Source organism: Colletotrichum jinshuiense, chromosome 8, assembly GCF_051148585.1.
Source record: "Colletotrichum jinshuiense chromosome 8, complete sequence".
Classification (NCBI taxonomy): domain Eukaryota; kingdom Fungi; phylum Ascomycota; class Sordariomycetes; order Glomerellales; family Glomerellaceae; genus Colletotrichum; species Colletotrichum jinshuiense.
The window spans coordinates 1,307,011-1,326,401 of NC_139315.1; the positions used below are offsets into that span (position 1 = coordinate 1,307,011).

Genomic DNA, 19,391 nt, shown 5'->3' on the forward strand with positions numbered 1-19,391 from the left:
GATCTTCTGGCCAACCGGTACTCGCTCTGCAGCCTCGGTGAGCAAGCATCCGGCTTCGACGTCATCAACTGAGCACACATGCAACCCTTGCCAACGAGGCTGAAGATCAGCACAGCAACCAGCGACTTGCCAGAACTTTGTACTGACCGCATCGTCACGGCCATCGTCGAGCTGACCCCAGCATCTGAGAGATGGTCCCCGATGCCAAAGTAAACCACTGGCTACTTGGAGCCAATTTGTTTGGCTGCCATGTTTGAGGCGCTCCGAGATCTGCCACTAGGGAGGCTCGTAGCCTGCTCAATGGTTCGTACGCCTCCGCCGTTCCTCCTAGTGTCCGAGCAGAGGGGCGTTGAAAGATGGACCAGCGACAGACGTCGTTAAAATTGCTAGACGTCTACTAGGTTCGGCCGATGTCAAAATTGCACAAACAGCCACAATGGCTTTCCCCCAGCCCGAGCGGGCAGAGCTATTGAGCCTCCCGGGCTTGACGCGAAAGCGTCCGAGTGCCCCTCGACCTCGTCACAGACACGGCACAGCTGCGGCAGGCCTCCAGCACTAGGCAGATAGTCTTGGACTTGGCTGCGGCTATGATATGACGGGCATTTTATCACGCCGTTATTCTCGGAGAGAAGGAAAATAATGAAATAGAAATAAGTCCCGCCCGCGCCAGCGCGAGGCTGCTCCCGGCCGTCGTCCACACCGGCTGGTTGCTTTCAATAATTCCATATCAGGGTTATAGAGCCAACCGACCGGAGACCACTGAATGGCCTACTGCTGGGTGTGGTTTTAGGGTAAGGCATTTTATACTAGATGCCGACCGCCGGTGTATCAAAAGCACCGTCGTTTCCCAAGCACCGGCAAATGCTCATAAGCTTGCGGTCTACAATAATAATGACACGACCCCAACAAGGGGTAGCGTCGAAGCTTCGTCTAGGCGAACCTTCCGCCTCCCCGTGCTGCAATCACCTCTTGTCCCGGAACTATTCTCATCGAGGTCTATCTCCGTCTTACGGAACGGCCTGCTCTTCCCCTCGCACTCCCACAACACCAAGCTGTCTCCACGACGGCATGGATGGTACAAAGAACGACGCGCAAATTCCAGTAGGGAGAGGGGAACAAGGCTTCGTGGCATACCCCCTTTCACTTTTTCTCCGTGTAACAGTAGAGCCACAGGAAAATACTTCGCTTATCGAGTTCCAGTAGATTCTGGCAATATTGTGGCACCCGGGGGGGGAAGGGGGCGCGAGGGACGTGTGTTGGACTTCAGAAACATCAACTCAAGGGGCATGCAGAGGACGCTCCTCCGTCATAGCAGCTGAAGAGCACAACGCTCACGCCTTCCTTCCTTGGGCCATGGTACTGGCCACCTCCGTGGTTGGCCCGGGGCCGTCGACAAGCCGGCAACAGCCTCGTCCGTAGTCATATCTGAATGCATGGCCACCTCTCAAAGGCCTAGCAAGTGCAGGGCTTTATCGGAAGCGGTGGCCCAGTGTCGCTGCTTCTCCTTTCCCTATCCCTCTCCCGCCCCATCACCCTGAATTCAACGCTTGTCCGCAGCCTCGGAAGCGGGGAGGGGTGACGTGGGATAAATGTCCTGGAACCGGCGGGCACTGATTGGGTTACCAAAGTTCCAGCCATCTCTCGTCTGCGGGCAACCCGTTACACCGATGACGGGACGGGACAGGACAGAACGGGACACATTGGTAAACGAGTGGCTTGAGCCCCCGGGGAGGGCGGAAGGAGGGTCTCTCCTGGAACCGAGCCATCTCAATGTCCAAGTAAGTGAGTAATTGGTAGAACTTTGGCATGTCGACGCTATCTCTGGCGGCGCGCAGAGGCTCCAACTGGAGGGGACGGGGTAGGAGTCCCAACACACACCCGGTTCCAAACAAGGCATGTGGTTTCGCCAGAAGTTGGCTCTGTCGTGACTTCATTTTTATTTCATTTCTCCCCGTTCCCCTCTTCTCGTGCCCCCCTCTGCTACTGGATTTGTAGGGAACCCACCAAGAATTGACAGGACAATTGGTTGATACCGCTTCCCCCCCTCCGCCGTCTGTCTCTCGGTCTCCTTAATCTGGATGTGCCGCTTCCTCGCCCCCTTTCCCGCCGTTAACCGTCTCCTCCGGCGGCTCTCTAATCACGTGGGGTCGCCGCGTGGTGTCGAGCCGGCCTTTTTTTTCTTTTCTCGTCGATACCCGCCCCTGGCCGCTGGCCGCGTGGTCCCTCACTCACCAAAGAGGGGGGAGGGGCAAAACGGCAAACGACCTTGGCCACGAGCATAAAACATGCGGATCAGCCACTTTTTTTTGTCTTGTCTGGGGCATTGCTAGGCGCGCGCGCCCGATGCTGCAGGTGGTCATCGGAGGCTGGGCCGGGCAGGTGGGCAGGTGGACAGGCAAAGATGAGATGGAGAGACAGGCGCCGAGTGCCCCCATCACGGAGAGAGCAACGTGGGAGAAGAGTGGCGCCCCCCCCCCCCCCCCCCCCTGCCCCTTAAGGGCTACACGGAACTGGCTCACTACAACGTGATGCGCGGTAGATGTCTCAAGATAAAATACTACAGCTTTGAGTGACCACTGAAATACATAGACACTGACGACGTACATGCATGCATAACATGCCGAGTTGTGTCTTGGACGCCTGACCGAGACACGTAAAAAAAAACGCCGAATAAACCGAGCGCATACCCTGCTCATGCCGCTTCCCTCTCATTACATACACTCTTGTCGTAAGAAGCGGCTGGCTCGGTTATCTTGATGAGGAGAGTAATACAAAAAAACAAAGTCCCCGCCGCCCAGGGGCACCTCGGACATGTTACAAACGGCTCTCGATGGGAGGGTAGGGTTCCGCGCCGGGCCACTGGGAGTCGGGCCAGACGAGTCGGATGGCCTCCCAGACGTGACTACGGAAGGACAAAAGTCAGTTACACGGCATGTCAAACAAAGCAATTCCCAGGACCGGGAGATCAAGTGCAGTTGAGGGTCGCACTGCGTCGGGGGCCACGGCACCAAAGAAAGGGGGGCGTTGGTGAGAGGCGACAACCTCAAGAAGCGAGAGAAATAGAGCACAAGACAGGGGGTGGGTGCTAGCTTACCTGACATGGAGGATCTCCAGCCCGTCCTTGACCTCCTGGGGAAGATCTTTCACATCCTTCCGATTATGCGCGGGCAGTAGCACCGTCTTGACACCCGCTCGAAGGGCGCCGATGAGCTTCTCCTTGATGCCTCCGACAGCGGTCACACGGCCGCGTAGGGAAATTTCGCCCTGTGTCACAGGATGTTGCGTCAGTGCTTCGATTCTCGAAAGGGGGGGAGGGGCTGCTCGTCTTTCCACAAATGGAGACTTACCGTCATGGCCATCGTGGGGGGTACGGGCTTGCCAGAGAACAGGGAAATGAGCGCAATCGCTTGCGCCATACCACTGCTGGGACCGTCCTTGGGAATAGAGCCCGAAGGGCAGTGGACGTGAATGCTCCTCTCCTTCATGATGTTCGCCGTCGGCTCCGCCGTCAGACCCAGCTCATATGCATGGGCCTTGACCCAAGACAGGGCGACTTCGACACTCTCCTTCAGCACGTCACCCAGCTTACCGGTGAGCTGCACGCTGCCGTTTCCAGGCATGTCGGCAACCTCGATAAATAGGATGCTGCCGTTGCCGCCCGAGCTGTACGCCACCAGGCCGGTAACAATGCCAGGCTTGCTCGTCTTCTCGGCAATCTCTTCTTCGAACTTTTCTATGCCTAGAATATCCTCGATGTCGTCAACCGTCAGTTGCGACTTGTACGTTTCGAGCTGTCCCCCGTCCTTGGCCTCGGCGAACTCGACGGCCTTGGCACGGCAGACGGAGCCAATCTCACGCTCTAAATTGCGAACCCCTGATTCACGGGTGTATGACTCGATAATCTTGGACACGACCTCTGTGTCAAAATTGACCTGGTCTCCTGAGAGTCCATTGACTCGGATCTGCTTGGGCACAAGGTGCTGCATTGCGATGTGGCGTTTTTCCAGCGTCGTGTAGCCCGGCAGATAGATTGTCTCCATACGGTCGAGGAGCGGACCCGGGATGGTGTCCAGGCTATTGGCAGTGGCAATGAACAAGACTTTGCTAAGATCAATCGGCAACCCGACGTAGTGATCCGTGAATGAGTTGTTCTGCTCCGGGTCCAAGACTTCAAGCATGGCCGCGGATGGGTCGCCGTGGACGTTAGACATGCCCAACTTGTCAATCTCGTCCAAGAGGAACACCGGGTTCGCCACTCCAACCTTTCTCAGGCCCTGGACAATCAGGCCAGGCATAGCCGCCACGTACGTCCGTCGGTGACCACGAATCTCGGCTTCGTCTCTGACACCGCCAAGCGAGATCCGGTGGAACTTCCTGCCTAACGCTGTGGCTACGGACCTGGCTAAGCTCGTCTTGCCTACGCCAGGCGGACCGGCCAGGAGCATGATAGGTGACCTATCGACCATTCGCTTTGACCGGAGGACCTCGAGTTTGGTGCTGATCAGCTTCGTCCGCTCTTCCAGCTCTTTGGCGGCCTCTTCCTTTTCAGATTCACCGTTCTTGTCGGACTCGGGCTGGATCGTCTCCTGCTCAGCCTTCTTGATCTGCTCCTCCACGTCGTCGTTGATGGACTGTTTGAGCCTGAGCACAGCCAGGTACTCAACTAACCGCTTCTTGACCTTGTCCAGGCCATAGTGATCCTCATCCAGTTGTTTACGTGCTCTCGCAAGTGTATCCGGGCCCAGCCTGTCATCAGTAGTCGCGGACCAAGGGATCTCGGCAAGCACGTCAAGCCATGTCCGAGTAACCTGGTATTCTTGGTTACCGGGCATCATTTTCTTCAACCTCCTCAGCTCCCTGTCTGCCATCTTGGCCGCCTCAGGGGAAAGCTGGGCCTTGTCCAACTTCTTCTTAAGCTCTTCCAGCTCGTTGGGCTCCTGATCGTCGTCTTGGTTTGGGCCAGTGACACCGTTGGGGCCAGGAGGAAACATGGTGTTGGGCGGCAGCGGGACGCCATTGGGACCAACGCGGCGGGATGAGCGGTCGTTGAGCTTGTCAAGGAATTGCACGGGGACACTGGTGAAGGTGGTGATCTTGAAGTTGTTCTTGATACCCCCGACCTGTCGGTCCAGCAGCTCGATAACCTTGGAGAGGCGGACCTTAACATCGAGAGCCGCCAGCACCTCGAGCTTCTCCTCGTACGATGCCTCAACAATGTTGGCCATAAAGTCGGCAAGCTGGCCGGCGTCCTTGAGCTCCTTCTTGTTGATGAATATCTCGAGTCTTCGGGTCAAGAGGGGAGACAGTCCGCCGGGGCTGTCTGGACTCCTGGGGAGGAGGGCGGATATGCGGAGGATCGTTACGAGTTCTCGTGATCGCAGCTTGAGGAGAGAAAACAGCTCTTGCATCTGGGCATCGGTCGCGACTGTGATGGGGGTTAGCATGTGAGACGACCCGGGAGGATGCGAGAGGGGGTTATGGGCTCACCTTCATCAGGGAAGTACTTGACATTAGCCTCGAAGTGCGGCCTCTCCTGGGTCACCTTCTCGACACGGATTCTTGCAACACCCTCTACGCGCAGAGCGAACTCGGCAGTGCCCCTTCCCTCGATGCCGGTGATGCGGGCGGCGACGCCGTAGTTGAACAGGTCGGACTTGCGGGCGGTGCCCGGGTCGACGTCCTTGATGAGGGACTCGTCCATCTGGTCGGCATCCTGGATGAGGAGCTGGCCATTGGGGCCGACGAAGGGGGAGGAGACGGGAACGCAGGCGATGGGGACGGAGTCGATGCGCTCGTTCGGAGCGACGGAGGCGGCGCGGGTGTATACGTTGGCGAGGAGGGCGGGGATGTCGGGGCGGGCGGCGGTGACGGGAATGCGCTGTGTGACGCCCGGGAGGAGGATTGTGCCGCGGGCGAGAGGGATGACGGGAAGGGTCTTGGTTTGGGATCGCGCCATGTGGGAATGGTAATGAGATCTCGTGATTATGTGGTTTGTTGGTTTCAGGCGCACCTCATGAGGTGATGTGGTGACGACGGGGGTGTGGCGGATGAGAGCTGGCGGCAACTGAATGCGTCGTGCTTAGGTTGGCAATAAGATACGGGTAGAGGACGAAAAGAATTGCCGGCTGAAACGATGGAAAAATTACGGTTGTGATGTTAGTTGGAAGTGGCAGTGGAAAAGCAAAAAGGGGGAATTTGTGTTTGAGGGTGCTGGGATGGTTGATGTCAGAAGCAACGGCGTCTTTGAGGGGAGTGCAAGCGTACGTCCCAAGGATAGGCGCTCCCCGGTCGCGGCACTCCAGACCGATGAGGCGTGCAGTGGTGATTGATTGTGGTCCAATGCCAGTGGCCCAGTCGCTGCCAAAGCCGGTGTGGGGGCGCTGTTGGTGCGGGAGCCTCCGCAGGTCAGCCGAGGCTAATTGATGCAGTGACAACCGCCGGCGCCCTTCACCGAAGATGGGGAGAATCTCGTGGAAGATTGCCCAAACTGGCCAGAGACTGTCGTCGATTACTATGTGCACCCATCCGCCGTGACAAAAACGGCACTTTTCATGCGACTGCCGCTGGGCTTGAGGTAGATTCGGTAGCAATATACAGCTTGCCAACATGTGAAGATGCTTTCACGTCCACCCGTATGCTCCATGGACTGCCTCATGGGATGAACCAGCATTGGTTCGTTCAACCTCTGGCAATTCAACAAACCGCACTTCCCTGATATACAACCGACAAAACAACTCAATGTGACTTCCTGGAATACATGGGATGCGACCTAGCAACAGAGGATTTAGATTGACTATCAACATTGGTGCTCCTCTTCCTAATTGCGCTTTTGGACCGCCGTCGTTTGTGTCGTTTGTGTCGGAAGCGAAATTCCGGTGCCTCTCTTGCCTCCCGCTGATGTCAGTTCCCAGCATCCCCATAACCAGCACTTGGCGGCACAGACCATCATCCGGGTGCCTTTTGTAATCATGAAAACCCAGCCCCACCAGCCTCAGCCCTTGTCCAGTCATCGGCCATTGCCAACGCGGGGCAGCAACATTCCATTCACTGTGGTGGGTAGCATTCGTGCACATCAATTAAACTCCCCGACGCGTCGCCCGAGCACACAGACGCGTACTTGTCAAAACCACCCTCCGCACTCAACTACCACCACCACCTCCGAACCAAAAAAAATTCCATCTTCTATACCCCCGCGCTCTCTACTCACGCCCCTGCGGTAAAACTCTCAGATTATACTATAATAACAGACACAATGAGTATGCATAATTCGGTGGTCGATTTTCAAAAGCCGGGAAGCTAACCAAGGCTACAGCCTCCTACGGCGGGTTCACGAAAACCCCCTATGGCGCCCAGGGCGGCGATGATGCCGGCGGCTTCGTCTACGGCGGATCGCAGCAGGGCAGCCAGGGCGGCGGCGGAAAGTCATATAGCGAGGAGTCCCTCCGCCCCGTGACAATCAAGCAGATCATCGACGCCGAAGAGGCCTACCCCGGCGCAGACTTCCGTATCGACGGAGCCACCGTCACACAAGTTGGTCTACCCCCTAGCCCGTCTCCCCTTCCCCCTCACTCCTTCTTTGGAGCAAGTAAAAGAAAAAGGAAAAAAAGGCTGACCAGCTCCTTCCCCATCGCCCAGGTAACGTTCGTGGCCCAAATCCGCCAAATCTCCCCGCAACCAACAAACATCACCCTGAAGCTCGACGACGGCACCGGCCTGATCGAAGTCAAGAAGTGGGTCGATACTGATAAGAAGGACGATGCCGACGCGAACCTCGAGCTCGAGGGCCACGTCCGCGTCTGGGGCCGCCTCAAGTCCTTCAACGGCAAACGCCACGTCGGCGCCCACTTCATCCGCCCCGTCACCGACTTCAACGAGGTCAACTACCACCTGCTCGAGGCCACCTACGTCCACCTCTACTTTTCCAAGGGCCCGCTGGACGGCGGCGCCGCGAACGGGGGCGCTGCCGGGGGCGACGGCATGTTCGTTGACGGCGGCGACGGCTACGGCGCTGCGAACCCCGCGGGAGGCGCCGGCAACTCCGCCCAGAACGGCAAGCTGCGCGGCTGCTCGCCCGCCGCGCAAAAGATGTTCAACTTCATCAACACTGCGCCCGGCGGCAACGAGGGCGTGCACCTGAACCAGATCTCGAGCGGCGCGGGCATGAGCATACGGGACGTGCTGGGAGCCGCCGACGAGCTGCTCGGCCAGGGTCTCATTTACACAACCATCGACGACGAGACGTGGGCTATCCTCGACTACTAGGTTTATGCCAATCGAGGGAAGCTTGGGTTGAGAGGATGTCGAGGGGATTCAAAGCGTCCTTTTACTTCTCATATTTTCTCACAGGAAAGAACAAGTGAAAGGCATCGAGGTACGGATATTCTGAAGGCCTTCTGGCTCGCTCAAACGCGGAATGCTCAGTAGAGAGGGGGTCGGTACGGTGCCGCGCCCACGCGTAGGGCAATTTAAAAAAGGGAGGTCGTGGACAGACAAGGTTTCCACCAGCTATTTATACGAATGAAATGATTGATTCGGTCAGTGTTCTAATGAGTGGCTAGAGCTAGTCGGTAGATACAAGCAAACTGAAGAAGGCAAAAAAAAAAAATTCAAAAAAACAAATGTAAACAAAACAAGCAAAACAAAACCATCACAGTGTCGTCACCGCCTACGGTAGAGAGCCTAGTGAGTCGGAAACAAAAAAAGTTTGCACCTGGTGTTGGACCAGGGCCCGGCCGTCATGGGAGAGGTTGAAATTTCTTGGGCTGTGGTCAGCACGAGCGAGACACAGGCGCAAGCCCAGAGGGACTATGTGTATCAAAAGGGCCATTTCCCCGAAGAAGCGCATGGCAGAAAAAAATGACAAGCGAAAAAGGCACCTGCCGCACATTGACACATATCATCGACTTTCCGGATCAAAAAAGAGGAGGACGGCTGGGCTGGGCCTCGAAGAAGAGGGCAGAAGCGAAAGGCCAACCAAAGGCCCATCAAGCCCGTACCGTCTCCTTCATGACGGTGGTGATTTGCATCTTGACGTTGCTGGACACTACGGCCGAGTACGTGTGGTTGCCGCCGGCCTTGCGCTGGCGCGGTTCCCGCACCATGATGAACAGGCTGACGGGTACATCCCCGCGGGTCAGGCGGATCTCACGCTTATACTCAAATCCAAACTTGCGGTAGTAGGTGTTGTTGGTGAGGGAGCTGGACTCGAGGTAGACGGCGCGGTTTTCCGCGTCGGCCTGTGCATGTCAGCCAAAGCTGGATGTCACGATTCGTCCTAGTCCGGTAGCGAACCGGCGGGCAGGCTTTCTCGAACTGGGGGAACAGGCATCATGGGGTCGGCAGAATAGTTTGTCAGAATGAGGGGACTTGAAAAAGAAGAAGAAATAAACACCAACGTACCCTCTCAATCATGTCGTTGAGCAGCTTCCGTGCATACCCCTTGCCTCGGGCATTGGGCTTAGTCCCTAGGTAGACCAGGTAGTAGCAGTCATTGTCCCGCTCGCCCATGACCTCGAGCTTCGTGTCATGCAACAACGGCACCAATTCGTCATAATAGCGACGTCTGCCCTCGGCGGTGAGCTGATAGTAGAGGCGCCACAATCCACTGCGGAGGGTTGTCCACCATCCGTCAGCGTCTTTTCCGGGAGGCATCCTGTTAAATCCGTCTAGTGTTAGCTCCAAGATACCATCAGCAGAATGACGTTGAGTGGTGAAGACGCCTTATGGACACTGCTGCAGCCAAGCCCAAGGATAGGTTCCAATGGGAAAGGGAATGGAGGAGAGAGAAAGGGAATGGAGGAGAGAGAAACTCACCACAGAGCAACAGCATCGTGGTCCGGGCCGATGGTGGTAACAATACCGTTGAAGCAATGAGCGGCGGCGATGTAGGTCATGATATCGACATGAAGCTTCCACTTGGACTCGGCCGAAAAGTTCGCCATATCGTCGGCGTTGAGGAGGTATTGGCTAAGATCATCAGCAGCAAAGGCGTGGGCCAGCGAGAGGCCGGCCTCCTTGCACTCCGATATGCCAATGACACGCACTGTATCCTCCCACTTCGGGGGCACAAGCGAGCGTTTGAGCTCGACGAGGGTGACGCTTTTGCTTACGTGCTCCATGACGGGCTTTCTTTATTGCAGAGAGCCTGTCTTGTTCACGAATCTGGCCCGTCCATCAGCAACATGTCTCCGTCTGTACCGGCCAGCGGTTCTTCATGTGTAGACGTACTTAAATTCTGTATACTGTCGCCCGTATGTACTCTCGAAAGTTGCGTTCTCGAGACGGGCATAAACCTGGATGGGTGGCGAAGGCAATTGAGGCTTGTGCGAAGGTCAACCGACATCAATAATGCTTTTGACGGGTTACGTCCTTTTGGCTGGTGTTGTTGAATTCGGTGTGTGAGGGAGGTGGGGGTCGTTAGCGAAATGCGGGAGACAACGACGCCTTCACGATGTGCGATGAACGAGGTATTATTATGTTGATGGGCGATATCAGGCAGGGCTTCAGATGAATGGTGGATGGGAGAGGTTAAGAAAGTTTGAATGAAAACTAGAATTGATTGTAGTCGAGACGAGTGAGTAGCAGTCTAGCAACAAAGCACAGCCCGCGGCTGTGATCTTGTCCAGAGATCTGCCCCCCTGTTCTTGGGGCCTTCGAGACGAGGAACTCTCGATGCAGAGGACTTTAGTCCTTATCCTTGTCTTGGTAAGAAGTCAAGCAGTCTGTTGGTGAGAGCCTATCCAGAGTGTGTAGCAATGAGACGAGGAGAGGAGAGGAGCGGAAGACGGGAAAGCTGGGAGCGGAGAGAGAGAACCGGGGTTTATGTAGCTGGGTGTGTCACTAGACGTACTAGGGGTATGAATTGGAGGGGAAGGGAGAGTGAGACAGCAAGCTGGGATGACTGGGGGAGACGGGTGATGTGGAGGACGGACACAAGGAGGTTTTGCGTGGGATGGAGCTGCAGATAGATGGCTGAACGGCAATGCCAACCGTGGGGGAGCGGGATGTTGAGAGGAGCCGCAACATAGAAGCATCACACAAGAAATGTGTATCTGCATGAGGCCCGCTGTAGCGGAATGATAGCAATGTACGTTGGTTGGCTCCATCATAGGCAAGAGGCCGAATGCGACGAGAACGGCGGAATGACCGTTAACGACACGACGAGTAGAGGGAGGGCAGGCCGCTTGCACCGATAGTATGCGGGCGACTTTACCTTTGATACCCGGCTTGGCTTGCCTCAACACTAGCCAAAACCATACTGATGGAATCTTTAGACTATCCAGATATGCCGTAATGAAGGGTGGTGAGGAGGCACGAGGACGACGCCGTATAGACTCCTGAGGGGCAGCCGGACCAGGGTGACCTGGGTTGGCGCTCGGAAAGCAGAGCGTCATACCACAGTAGGTAGCGGATTTGGGCATGTGTGTGTGTGCCTCGCCAACACTGGTGGTTGCCGTCCAGGCCTGGTGAGGACGGGTATGCAAGTCTGGTCAGCGCCACTCGCCTCCCTATTGGGAAAGGGACGGCTGGCGGAAGTGGTCCGGTTGAGTGGTTGAGGAGTATGATGCCGTACGGTGCATCCTCACTCAGTCTTGGTGGTGACGGGGGCCATGGGGTGGAGCGGACAGCCGGCGTGCGGGGAAAGGCAGGCCGGCCAGACCCTGTCGTTGGGTCAGGTATTCCAGGGAATGTTGGTTTGGCGCGTTCTGTGCCCTGTATCTTGGGATCAACCGTCACGTATCTGAGAGACTGGCCAATGGCAGCGGTTGGACATGCCAACAACGGCATAGTTGGCTGTGAGACTTTATGCGGCCAAGGCGTCTTGCTGCCCCTATCAGCTCCGTCCAGCAGTCACGGCGCCCCCCCGGGCGTCGGTGTCCGGGCGCACCGCATTGTGTGGCGGCTCCGTATCCCGCTGCAGCACTGGCAAAAGGAAACAACTCACATTCCAGGCTTATCCCAACAAAGCTTCCGTTTGACATAGATATGCAGCCATCGTCAGGTGATGGTTCTTGGCGTCTTGAAAGCTCCGCTGACTTGCCGTGGAAGGATCAAATAATGTTTACCAAGATAAGGGTTGCGAGACTAACGGGGCGGCGTGATAAGCCAGGTTTGGTATTAAAGCCTTCGCACAAGGGGCGCACACGCAGTGATATACCAAGTCCGAAGGGCGAGGGTTTTCAGGCCGTTTCTCCGTCGGTTGAGCACCTATGGCTCTTCGTTTTGGTTGTTGCACTCTCATGTGTGGCAAATTCGATTTTGTCTCACTCTGAAGCTGAACAGTTTTAACCCTTGGCGACCAGTCTCACGACGGAGCCGTTGTGTCTTGTCGACGAAAAAAGTCGTCGGGGCAATGATGTATTTTTAAGCCTCTATCATCCCTCTAGTCGCATTGTTGTTTGGCACTATGTATCATTGCATCGTTTATTAGTCTTACTCAAACGTCTTCTTCAGGATACCGCATTGGCCTAGGAAAAGTCGGCATGAACCCATGAGCACCCGAGTGCAAGATCAGACCTAGGATACAGAAGGACATCCAGTGCATATTTTCTACTGGGCCATCGAAAAAGACGAGGAATATCGCAGCCGACGCGCAGCCTCTATGAACTTTGGCGGGATAGTTGCATAAAGTAACTAGCGGCATCCGGTATTTGACGTGGAGATCTGGGAACCGAGTCCGACTCGAGGAGAGTCGAAATGACGAGACCAGCAAGATCGTCAAGGGGCGAGAGTCGACATCATGCCGTCGAACCCAGCTGTCCGAGATTCATATTGCTGCCCAACGGGTTAGAAGGTGCTCCAATGCGAGAGGTACTTCAAATCAATCTATCCGACGCAGGAACGCCCAAAGGGGGGGGCTCTTCCTCGTGTGACATTGGGAGGCAAGACCAAGCCTGACAGATTTCGCATGGCCAAGAAGGTTCGCGAGGCGTCGGTTGCCGTTGTCACGAAGAGGTAACAGGTGGCAAGGGTAGTAGCACAAGTGCAAGCTCCGGGATTCTTCCGGCCGGCCGAGAACGGAGCTTCCTCCTGACTTGTCTCTTTTTACTCCCAAATACCAAAGCCGGAGTAGGAGTGACTGGCCATGAAATCTCCTCGGTTGGTCCCGCAAGTGACGAACCGTAGGCATACTCACCGATGAAAGAAACTGCGATGCAGGTGTCTGGCCAAGCCCGGGGTATGGCCTTGACACGCACGCGATGAGGCTTGAACCAAGTCGAATACGGCCCAACAGCGTCTATTGGAGCTACCCTGGGGACGGTAATTTTTTAGTCCATCCTCTCTCCCCCTCTACTGGACCTAGAACCCCACTATCTTTGGTAGCTCAAGCGGCGGTGATCGTGCTAAGAGTCTCCTAGCCAGGAACCGCGCAGCCGAATCCGACCACGAGCCAAAGCCAGGTGTGGGTACCACGCGAAATACTCTTAAGAGACTGGCGCTATTGGTCTGTATTGTAACGGGGACCAATGATTCTCCAGAGTCAATACTCTTCTAAATGAAGAGTCGGTGGGCAAACCCTCTCCAGGGCGGATCTTTCTGGGGAGCGTAAAAAGATTATCTCCAAAAAGAACTGGATATCCGGAGTCAAACATCAGACACGAGAAACACAAGCACTACCGGTATCGGCAAGAGAGTGTGGGCCACAAGAAAACACGCAAGGATAGTAATGTTGGATGCATTCGACGTGACCCTCAGCCAGCGCCCCAGATCATGTTCATGAGGTAAAAAAGGGGGGATATCTAGGTGTGAAAATCAATAAAATAAAAAGGGGTAACATCGACGATTACCCCTTTGCCGCCGCATAACAGAAACTCCACATCTAATGCTTTCCGGCTTCCTCCCCGCCAGCTCACGCACTCCGTCCCCTCACATGCGGCGAATCTCCTGCTCGTTGGTGTACTTCTCCAATCCGGAGTTGAGGTTCTGCCACCACTCGAACAGCATCGACTCGCAGATGAGCTTGAACCAGGGGGTGAACTTGAGCTCGGGGTCCTCGAACAGCTTCTTGAGCTCGTCGGCGCTGACGTACTGCGTCGCCCGGACCTCGTTCAGGTTGGGGTTGAGGTCGACGTTGGCCTTGATGAAGAGGATGTAGTCAACTGCGACGGGCCCAGGTCAGCAAACCGTCCGAGAGAAAAAAAGAGAAGAAATGGCAAAAAAGGTACAGGGTGCTACTCACTCTCGTGCTCTCCCCACTTGCCATCGCTAGGCGCCTTGTAGTGAATTCTCGTCAGGAAGTGGAAGTCCTCAAAAGGCACCTGCGAAGGGTTGATGCCCAGCTCGTGCTCCAGCTTGCGCTGGGCCGCGCGCTTGACACCTGCGACCGAGTCCTCGAGGTTGGAGCCCGTCTCGCCGGGGATGCCGAGCGGGTGCGAGCAGCACGTGTTGGTCCACATGTCGGGGAAGGTAATCTTCTCCGTGGCGCGCTGCTGCAGGAGCAGGCGGTTGGACGAGTCGAAGAGGAAGACGGAGAAGGCGCGGTGGAGGAGGCCCTTGTCAATGTTGGTCATGAGATGGCCTAGTTGCGGACCAATGTCAGCTACAAGCCCCCATTTTATCTGCGTTTTGCGCTCCTGGCGAAGCGGGAGGGGGGATGGGGGTATGACTGACAGGCCTTCTTGCTGGCGTTGCCAATGGGCTTATCGTTCTCGTCAAGCACGATGCAGACCTCGTCCATGAGGCGAATCTGCTCGGCATCGTGGCCGGAGAGGGCCTCGGTGCTGGTGTCGATGTCGGGGAAGAGGCGCAGGATCGACTCGGCCGTGATGGCCTCGTTGCTCGCCGTGGTGGTCGTCGTGGTGCTGGCCATGATTGCTGGTCTTGTCTGATGCTTGTTTGGTATCTGAGCGCAGAGCCGGTCAATTTTTCCCAGTTTCCAAATTTGCGAATCGGAGGAGGGAAGGGGGGGGAGAGAGGGTGCGCGCGCGTGAGGAGCTGATATATACCTTTTTTCTTTCTTCCTTCGTTCCTCTCTTCCGTATGCAAGGCACAGGTAATGACCGATCGGAGCTTCCCCCGTCCGAAAAGTGAAAGGGTGCAAAGGTGCGAAGAGGCGCAAGGACAGAAACGTTTGACAATCGCAAGGAGAGAAGAGACCAAACAGAAAGGCGGCGAAGGGTTGAGAGGAGGGGTCCCCCCGACCAAGGAAAGTGAAAATGTGCCCCCCTCTCTCCCTCACCCCTGCACACGCCATACGTTCCCCCGGTGCGGATGGATACCAGAGGCCTTAGCTTGGCCTGTTGCGGTTTGTGTCGCTGATGGGCCCCCCCTCTCTTAAGTCGACCATATCCCTGTCCGTTTGGATAGTGCCCTGACCACCAAGTGGTCCCTGACAGGTGAGCGACGGGCGATAGAGCAAAGGAGGGGGTGGAGGGGTCAGGTTGGACTTGGAGGCTCGACCTCTTGAATGAAATTGAATGTTCCCGAGGTCCAGGTCAGTGTGCACTAATTGGTGGGTTGGCGCTCCCTCGCCCGCCTGCAAACCCACCCCCTGCAGTACCAAGCTCTGCATCACCAGCTTCTTCACTCTTGTCTCTCACACTCTCTTCCCCCCCTCCATCTCAATCAGAGATGAGGACTAACACTTGGTGTGGGGAGTCAAATACCATCACTCCGATTGGAGCCGGGTCGCCTCCCCCCCCAGGTTTGTCCCAGTTTCGGGCACGGCCTCGGGCAGGCTCAAAGCCTCAGACTGTTATTTGCAGTCTGAATCGCGAACCACCACGGATGTCCGTCACCGTCTGGGCGGACCTTCACCACCGTCACAGGTCGACTATTGCCTTGCTCGGCTGCTTGTAGCCAGGCTAAAAAGAACAGACAGGTTTTGTGACACGCGACGGCCGAGCCACACTCGATTTGTTTCTCCTGCCCCTTCAATGTTCTAAATAAAATGATTAGTTCTATTTGCTTCCTTGCGCCATTGCTTCACGTAACCATAAAACATGCTTCAGACGCTGCTACATAACAGCAGGCGCAATACGACAGCACGCCGACATTATTAAATCACAAAATAAATCCTCATGTGCCCTCCTTCCAGCACGTGCACGCGCATGTTCGCATCTGCCTTTTTTGACAATACTTTTGAAATCCGTCCCTAAATCGCCGCCACGCAAGTCGCTTGGTCTAGCTAGGTAGCTGGCCACTCCAAGAACCGACCGTCGCAAGAAACCTGGGCCAAGATGTTTCACTCGGCCTCGTTCCTCGACTCCGCCTCTCTGGCCGCCTTGTCCCAGTCGCAAAAATACGCAAAAGTATATTCGATAATCGCAACCCTGTGATCAGTCAGCTGAGATCGCTCTCCCCCATTCTCCAAAGAAGAAAAGAAAAAGAAAGGAAAAACCCCGTCCCAACTTCGGGGAGGTCGAACAAAGACTTACAGCGCAAGCCCAACCGTGACACCCAACCACAACCCCTTGAGCTTCCATCCCAGACCAAACGCAGTCCCGAACGACAGCGGCAGTGCGATGATGTAGTACACCGCCAGGTTAGCATAGCCGCCAATCGAGGGACGGCCGATACCACGCAGCAGGCCGTGAGCCCCCGCGCTGAGACCGTCGAACACCTGCATCAGCGCGCATAGGGGCAGCACGTCGGCCACGATGGCGATGACCTCCTCGTCGTCGGTGAACAGCCGCGGCAGGTGGAACCTCAGGCTACCAAACAAGATGACGTTGAACGTGCCCACGAGCAATGCTGCAGCGAACGCCTGTCAAACTGTTTAGAGTCTCTCTTGAAACGAGCCGGGGTCTGATGGGGGAGTTTTCAACTTACCACACTGCCGGTAGTCTTGGCCGCATCCACCAACCCAGCACCGATGAGGTTGGCAATTCTGTACTTTGTTTAGCAGTCGAACCGTTGCCTTTTGGGGGTTCAAGAGCAATTTACCTTGTAGAAGCCGCTATGCTGACCGGGAACGGTATCTGGTAAGTGATTGCACAAAGCGTGACCACGACGCTTTGTGCCGCCAGGTACGACGGTCCGAAATGGCTCGAAAACAGGGTCAGGAGCTCAAAGGCCATGTACTCGGCTTCAATCATGATCATGCCAGGCAGTGCCAAGCGCATCATCGGGCCCCAGTTGGACAGAGCCCGTTTGCTAAAGCCGCCCCAGCACTGGTAGCCGTCGACGAGGCGCACGTAGAGGAAGAGCAGCACGGGGAGCAGGTTCTGCGTGCAAACAACCGCTATGGGAGCCCCGATGAAACCCCACCCCAGCCTCCAGACAAACAGCCAGTTCACGAACACGTTGATGGGCGCGGCGATCAAGAGAACCCAGGTCGTCGCCTGGAATAGGCCCTGCGCCTGTACAAACCGCTTCCCGCCCTCGAAACAGACGAATGCCGGCCCGCCCAGGATCAGCACACGCAGGTACATTCCCGCCAGCCGCGCGGACTCGGGCTCCGGGATCATGAGGCTCAGCACCGATTCGCCAAAGAACCACAGCACGGCGAGCGGGACGAAGCACATGAGCAAGAAGTACGTCATGCGCTGCAGCTGCAAGCCCACGAGATGACGGTGCCCGGAGCCGTATGCCTGCGCGCAGAGGGTGTCGAGACTCGTCGCAAGGCCCTGGAAGGGCGCGTAGACGGTGATGGTGGCCGTCATGGTCGCCAAGCTCACGGCACCGAGCTCCATCCTGCCGATGCGCCCGACCGCGAAGATGGCGACGACGTTGACCGAGTACTGCAGCAGGAAGGTGACGATGAGCGGGCTGGCGTACTGGACGATGGTCTTGGCCTCGCGCTGCCAGGTCGTACGGAGCTGGCCCATGGCAACTGCCGCCTCCCACTGCTCGTTGAGGTGCTCGTGGCCGTCCGCATCCGGCGCGGGGCTGGTGCTGGCCAACAGGGGCGTCGACTCGGTCGGCCGGCGGACGATTACCTGCGGCGCCTCCTCATCGTGAGGCTCAAGCGGGACCTTGGTGCTGAAGAGGCGTCTGTAGGCTCTGCGGTAGAAGGGCTCATCGTCTGATCGTGGGTGCTTTGGTGGTAGGACGTGGTTGTCGCGGAGCAGACTCCGCTCGGCGTCGCGCGACTGCTTCTTCTCGACCCTGGTGAGCACCGGCGGCTCTTCCACCGTGTATACAGTCTGCGGATTCATGACTGGCCGAGAGGTACCAAAGGCGACGCCGCTGGGTCGTCGGTAAAAGAGAGGTCCCTCCTCACCCTCGGATTCGGAGGCAGAGCCAACGGCATCCTCGTTGTCGTCGGCGTATTCCTCATCCGAGCATTCTGCCAAGTCCCTGGCCAAGATCTCTTGCGCCGGTGGCGTCCCCGTCCTGAACGACGAGCTGAGTTGCGCAACGAAGTCGCGGCTGAAGTCGCGGCTTGACGAAGCCTTGATGGGGATGTTCCGGTCGTCGCCCATGATGTCGGATTTGCTGACCGATTTCGGATGTGTGTAGGTGAGCAAGTTGAGAAGTCCAGCCACACGGCCCTTTCCAGGACTTTTCTAGGGCCGATTGACCTTCTTTTCGGCGTTCCCCCCCCCCGTGATCGACAGCTATGGCGCAATCTAGCAGGCTGCTACAACCACAGATTTCGAAGTGGTTCGGTACTTTTGTTTTTATCTCAGGTCTCAGCCGAGACGGTGAGGAGGCAGCTAAATGTGACGCAGGTGCCGAGACCGGGGTCTTATCGCCGGCTTCACACCGTGAGAAATGCAGGTCCGGTTGCGCTTCTTCAGGATATGCCGTGTGATACAGCAGACGGCGAGCGCCAACGCAGCCTTTAATGTAGTAGCCGTCCCACTGGTTAGGTGATTTCCTCGTGTAATACCGATTTCTCTTCTTCTCCCTTGAGCCAACGACGCAGAGGGAAGAGATGAAGATAGGAGAAAACTCGGGGAGGGAAACGGAGGCGTAGGAGAAGGGCGACGACGCGTAGATAGATAGGGAAGATCAACGCAGCAGCACCCGTGTCGTTCCCGAGGCAAATGTCAAAAGCTGGGGAATAAGTGCATGTTAAGGCGCGCTGGAAAACAGATCGAGCGGGAAACTAGCTCTTTCCAGGATGACCCCTAACCCAAGGTAAGCGGCTAGATTCGTCTGTGTCCACCCAGTAATTGCGCTACCCACTCCTTTGCAGAGTTGCAGCACTTGCAGACAAGACCCCAGGAAATGGCAGCACTCGATGGTCGTGCTAGTTGATTGGCAGCCGCAGCTGCACCAGATTGGCAGATGGCGGACTGCCAGATGCTTGCTTGCCATGCACCTTCATCCCGCCTTCGCAACCGATCCCGCCAATCTCATGAGTCATCCGGCCAATTGCAGATGGCGGAATACTTGTTATGTATGTTGACGACTGACTAGTATAGATTGCCTTGGTATCAAGGTTAATGTGCAGGCTGCGTCTTGTCCATGCAGAGAACCTCCTGCTCTTCCAAGGTACTCAC

General features: G+C 56.4%; 5 protein-coding genes across 5 annotated transcripts; 1 reads left to right on the forward strand and 4 right to left on the reverse strand.

The window, feature by feature from the left end:
- Positions 1-2,814: 2,814 nt before the first annotated feature.
- On the reverse strand, positions 2,815-5,956 carry EsH8_VIII_000367 (Lon protease C-terminal proteolytic domain-containing protein; the record flags this gene model as incomplete). Its single annotated transcript, XM_083269409.1, has 4 exons — positions 2,815-2,902; positions 3,095-3,264; positions 3,348-5,425; positions 5,488-5,956. 4 exons carry the CDS (start codon positions 5,954-5,956, stop codon positions 2,815-2,817), a joined length of 2,805 nt encoding a protein of 934 aa, XP_083129177.1.
- Positions 5,957-7,252: 1,296 nt separating this feature from the next.
- On the forward strand, positions 7,253-8,262 carry EsH8_VIII_000368 (uncharacterized protein; the record flags this gene model as incomplete). Its single annotated transcript, XM_083269410.1, has 3 exons — positions 7,253-7,256; positions 7,313-7,530; positions 7,636-8,262. The coding sequence occupies 3 exons, from the start codon at positions 7,253-7,255 to the stop codon at positions 8,260-8,262; spliced, it is 849 nt and encodes a 282-aa protein (XP_083129178.1).
- A 722-nt stretch (positions 8,263-8,984) lies between these two features.
- EsH8_VIII_000369 (GNAT family N-acetyltransferase) lies at positions 8,985-10,118 on the reverse strand (the record flags this gene model as incomplete). The annotated part of the gene is made up of 3 exons (XM_083269411.1): positions 8,985-9,236; positions 9,400-9,652; positions 9,814-10,118. 3 exons carry the CDS (start codon positions 10,116-10,118, stop codon positions 8,985-8,987), a joined length of 810 nt encoding a protein of 269 aa, XP_083129179.1.
- A 3,748-nt stretch (positions 10,119-13,866) lies between these two features.
- EsH8_VIII_000370 (isopentenyl-diphosphate delta-isomerase IDI1) lies at positions 13,867-14,809 on the reverse strand (the record flags this gene model as incomplete). Its single annotated transcript, XM_083269412.1, has 3 exons — positions 13,867-14,099; positions 14,180-14,518; positions 14,611-14,809. 3 exons carry the CDS (start codon positions 14,807-14,809, stop codon positions 13,867-13,869), a joined length of 771 nt encoding a protein of 256 aa, XP_083129180.1.
- A 1,374-nt stretch (positions 14,810-16,183) lies between these two features.
- Positions 16,184-18,365, reverse strand: EsH8_VIII_000371 (MATE family efflux transporter; the record flags this gene model as incomplete). Its single annotated transcript, XM_083269413.1, has 4 exons — positions 16,184-16,271; positions 16,377-16,705; positions 16,771-16,828; positions 16,885-18,365. 4 exons carry the CDS (start codon positions 18,363-18,365, stop codon positions 16,184-16,186), a joined length of 1,956 nt encoding a protein of 651 aa, XP_083129181.1.
- Between the last annotated feature and the right edge of the window lie 1,026 nt (positions 18,366-19,391).